Consider the following 4,593-nt stretch of genomic DNA (forward strand, 5'->3'; position numbering starts at 1 on the left):
ATCCATTAAAATGCACCAATTTTAACTGAAAGCATGCAGATGATCCATTAAAAAGTCTTAATAAGGCAGGTTTACTGTACAATATGTAATATGCAGGTGACACACGATTCAACTTTATTGTCTTTGCACAAAGTAGGCCTACAGGTACTGAGATGATGAAATGCAGTACATGGGGGGCTCATCTGGGATTTGAAATCTGGACTTGCAGGCATCCTAAGTGAGAATCATACCTCTAGACCAACGGGCCACATGTACAAGCTCTGTTTTACACATTAAAATATGATATTTTAGTCGTGTTTTAGTCTTCTTGTTTCTTATAGGGAAAAAATGATTGAAATTGTTGCTTGAAAACATTTTTATTTTTGGTTGTATCGCCCAGCCCTCGATGAAAGTGTGATGTGATCGTACATGAAGTGTACCTTCAGGAAGCTCAGACTCAAAGAGTTATTCATAACTAAAATTGAATCTGCTTCTAAACTCTTGGAGACATTTGGACTTGTCTGCAGCTGGATGGGTGTCTTGGCACTAAAGACAAACAATGGACACAAATAATTATTTTTTATGTACAGTACAGTAGCTTCATGTTTGTGCACTATAGTGCTGTTAGGCCTCTCTGTCTGGCTGTTGAGACAGGTAGGGGTTAAAGAAGTCTCTCAGGAGGCTCTGCACCCGGGTGGGCTGGGGACTTCCAGCAGCAGGGACCAGCGCTGGGTTCAGAGCAAGGTTCAGGACCTTTGTGGGGTCGAAAGCAGCAGACCTGGTCTGGGCAGTGTGGAGACCCTCGATAGCGCTGGACAGCCAGATGAGTCTCTTGAGACTCTGGATGTTTCGGCTGCGGTCGTGCATCAGCTGGTGTTCGGTTACAGCTCGGCGACTGCAGGGAGAGGGAGGAGAGAGAGGAACACCCTCAGGACAGGTCGAAATCTACAACACCTCACCTCAGTCTGACAGAGAACTTTCTGTCTAAACATACTCCACTCTGTTTTGCTCCTTCAATAACCTTGCACGTGGTGAATTTGAACATTGTTTTTTCTCTCACACTACCTCATTCCATTCAATAATAAAAAAACTAATTTGCACACCTTCTAATGTATATAGTATCTATAGTATAGTATAGTATCTATCTATCTCACAGTTCAAACAACACTCAGATATCAGACATTTTATCCAAATACAGAGTCAAATTCAAAATACATGTAGGCCTCATAGACTGTAAATAAAGATGGAAGACACGTTTCCACTTCCTCTTACTGTACTGAAGTGAAGCCAAAATATCAATAATGATCGGGGGGCTGGAGCTGCGGTATGGAGGTCATCTGTCTGAACCAATCAGGAGCTGAGCAGCGAGAGAGACTCACAGCTGTCAATCATGACGTCTCATCCCCTTTTTATAGCATCAAATTACGAATTAAAACCAAATGTATTCGAAAAATTAACACTTGCACACACATCAGTGTGATAAGAACTACCTAAAGTGACAGAAACCATCTTTGGGAAAAATTTTGTTAAAGTGTACTTTGACCTTTTAGTTTGGTCCATGTCCACTGACATGGAGGAGGTGGGATTTATGACCTATACTGCAGCCAGCCACCAGGGGGCGATCCAGATGTTTTGGCTTCCCTTTTGGGGAGCTGTTATGTCGTCCATCTTTATATACAGTCTATGGCAGGCTCAGTTTTAAAGCTAGAGTGAAGATACTGGTATCATATGAAACCTAAGGAATCCATTGGTACCAGCCATGTCATATTAGCTTGTTGGAGAAGGAGGCTAAATAATGCTCCAAACTTACGTAAAATTTTGGTGAGGAAAAACTGGTATGGCCATTTTCAAAGGGGTCCCTTGACCTCTGACCTCAAGTTATGTGAATGAAAATGGGTTCTATGGGTACCCATGAGTCTCACCTTTACAGACATGCCCACTTCATGATAATCACATGCAGTTTTAGTCAAGTCAGCACACTGACACACTGACAGCTGTTGTTGCCTGTTGGACTTGAGTTTGCCATGTTATGATTTGAGCATTTTTTTATGCTAAATACAGTACCTGTGAGGGTTTCTGGACAATATCTGTCATTGTTTTGTGTTGTTAATTAATTTCCAATTATAAATATATACATACATTTGCATAAAGCAGCATATTTGTCCACTCCCATGTTGATAAGAGTATTATAGTATAGTATGTATATTTGAAAACCATCTATCTAAATTAATGTGGTGTAATTTCAAGTTGTGCAATTTCAAAAACATCAGCAAGCATGAATTGAACTTCCCCCATAATACAAAATAGAAATCACATTTCATCGTTTTCACATTTCAGGGATATTTTGCTCAGTAATTACCCCCAAAAGCAACTGGATGCTTTGATGTAACCACTGTTAGAATCATTGTGCAGCACATTCAGCCACACAATGAGTTGAGCTGTGATGTTCTTTTGGGGAGCAGGAAATTGTTTTTTTTGTGTACATTTTATTTTGCTGTGATTCTGGCTCTCCGTATATTTCAAATTATTCCTCTGAGCCACAGCTGATGCACAACAAACACCTTCCTAACGCTACATTTATGATAGTTACTCCACTTTTTGTGTCAAAACAATTCAAAATCATTCACAGCTTTACACCTGTAAAAATATTGAAATAGACGGGAACAGGAGTCTCACCTCTCGCTCTGTTGACACTGGCCACTTGTAAAGACGACGAGAAGCATGACAGCGAGCCACTGCACAGGCCTGTGGGACATCTGCATCTTCTGAAACCAACACAGCAAGAAACACTCACATCAAATCTCTTCATGTGAAAGAAAAGTGAAGAGATATCTTCTTGTAACTCCTCGTCATTGGTTGCATATGTCTACCGGTTGTGACCGGCTCAACCAAACACAGATTTTCATCGCTCGTTATATTTGAATAACTAATGTGACTATTTACAGCCTCATTCATATGATGTAGACACGGTACAGTTAGTGTATAGATATTTTTGGCCTTCTTGAATTAATCCCACACATGACCTAAATATACTGTAAGACGGGTCGTTCACGAAATTGAATCTATTTGATTCGTGTACGGACACGTTCACTTCCCTTTATACTTTCCAGTTCACAATTGGACATTGATTACGTACAAATTGATTTTGTGCTGACCATCACGGAAAAAATTTGAAATTCGTGTCTATGTACACGAATCAATACATTAAACTTTGTGACTATTTCACGAGCTGCTGTGCGACTGGGCTGTTCTGCATTGACACTGCATTATTTTGTAGCTGCCAACGCGTTCTCATCCCAACTCGTCACATACTGACGCTTTATCAGACCCCTCAGCGTCACTCTTTTTGGTCGCAGTAAACGCATGCTTAATGTTGTGAAGTAAACAAAAACACGTGCTTAGGTTCAGGCAATAAAACCACTTAGTTAGGTTTAGGAAAAAACAACACGCTTTTAAGATTTTACAGTGAAAATGTGATTTGACGTTTTGAACACGAGACACAAACGAACAGCTGATTGTAACGTGAAAGTGAAACGTAACACACGGGACATGAACAGCAGTCTCCTGGATGAAAGCCTGGGTTTACATTGTAATTAATGGAAAATTCGGTGCGTCTCATACCGGTGCTAAAGGGTGCCTTGTGTGCCAACACAGATGGCCGTGACAAAGCATTGGTATTTGACGCTCTGGGAATGAGAACGGGCTGAATCAGCCTGTATCAGAATCCAAAGTGACCACAGCTGCTGTTTTCTGTGAAGAAGCAAACTACAACATTTTCACAGCCTTTTTCTTTCAAGTGTTTGATACTCAGATAGATTTTGATCTAGTTTAAATTAAGATCTTGGACAATTTTCTACCTTTGAACTGTTGGACTAAAAAATTATAAAAAAAAAAAAAAAAAGAAACACTGTAAAAAATAAGATGTTAAAAAGGTCTTGAAAGCAGGTGTGATGGTGGGCAAGATGACCGGCCAATCAGGGGTTCAGGTTTCTCCCCTCTCTAACTGGAATTACGGTTTTCCGAAGATACATGTAAACGTCCCTACGAGTCTACGCAGAGAAAGGTCTTCAAATCACGTGGATCTGGACAACAAGCAAGCTGATCGATTGATCAAAGCAGAAAAGAACGTCTCAGAATGACCTCAGTGCGTCATCCAGCCGTCAGTCAGTCAACAAAATCCACAAACAGAAATTGAAACTAATCTGATTTTCTATTCCTCAATTTTCCATTTCTTTTTTTAAATTTCACGTTAAAGGCACAATGAGCATTTTCCTAAAAATGTGTAGACATCAAACAAACAGAAATAGATCACACAGATTTATAAAGTCATACTTTTTCAACTTTAACTGGAAAATGTGCCGCCTGAAAGAATCACAAAGCAGTTTGTTGCACACAGATGGACAAGTTGAACACAAATCACCACATTTACAAAAGTACCTTTTAACAGAATAGAAGGAAACACAGATTACAGAAGCGTAACTAAAGAACTAGAATGAATCACACAATAAAATCACACTTTGGGCTCCGTTAAGTGATGATCGCTCTACTTACATTGTGCCTGTTGGTGACAGCAGCTCCTCTAATGATCAGACACTAAACTGACTTCAGGTTCGA

At 40.0% G+C, this 4,593-nt stretch overlaps 1 protein-coding gene across 1 annotated transcript; it reads right to left on the reverse strand.

Moving 5' to 3' along the window:
• pth4 (parathyroid hormone 4) lies at positions 1-4,593 on the reverse strand. The gene is made up of 3 exons (XM_037779717.1): positions 4,531-4,593; positions 2,656-2,744; positions 1-874 (listed from the first exon to the last, which is right to left on the reverse strand). Exons 2-3 carry the CDS (start codon positions 2,739-2,741, stop codon positions 604-606), a joined length of 357 nt encoding a protein of 118 aa, XP_037635645.1. The 5' UTR covers positions 2,742-2,744; positions 4,531-4,593; the 3' UTR covers positions 1-603.

This window comes from Sebastes umbrosus, chromosome 1 (genome assembly GCF_015220745.1).
Source record: "Sebastes umbrosus isolate fSebUmb1 chromosome 1, fSebUmb1.pri, whole genome shotgun sequence".
Lineage (NCBI taxonomy): Eukaryota > Metazoa > Chordata > Actinopteri > Perciformes > Sebastidae > Sebastes > Sebastes umbrosus.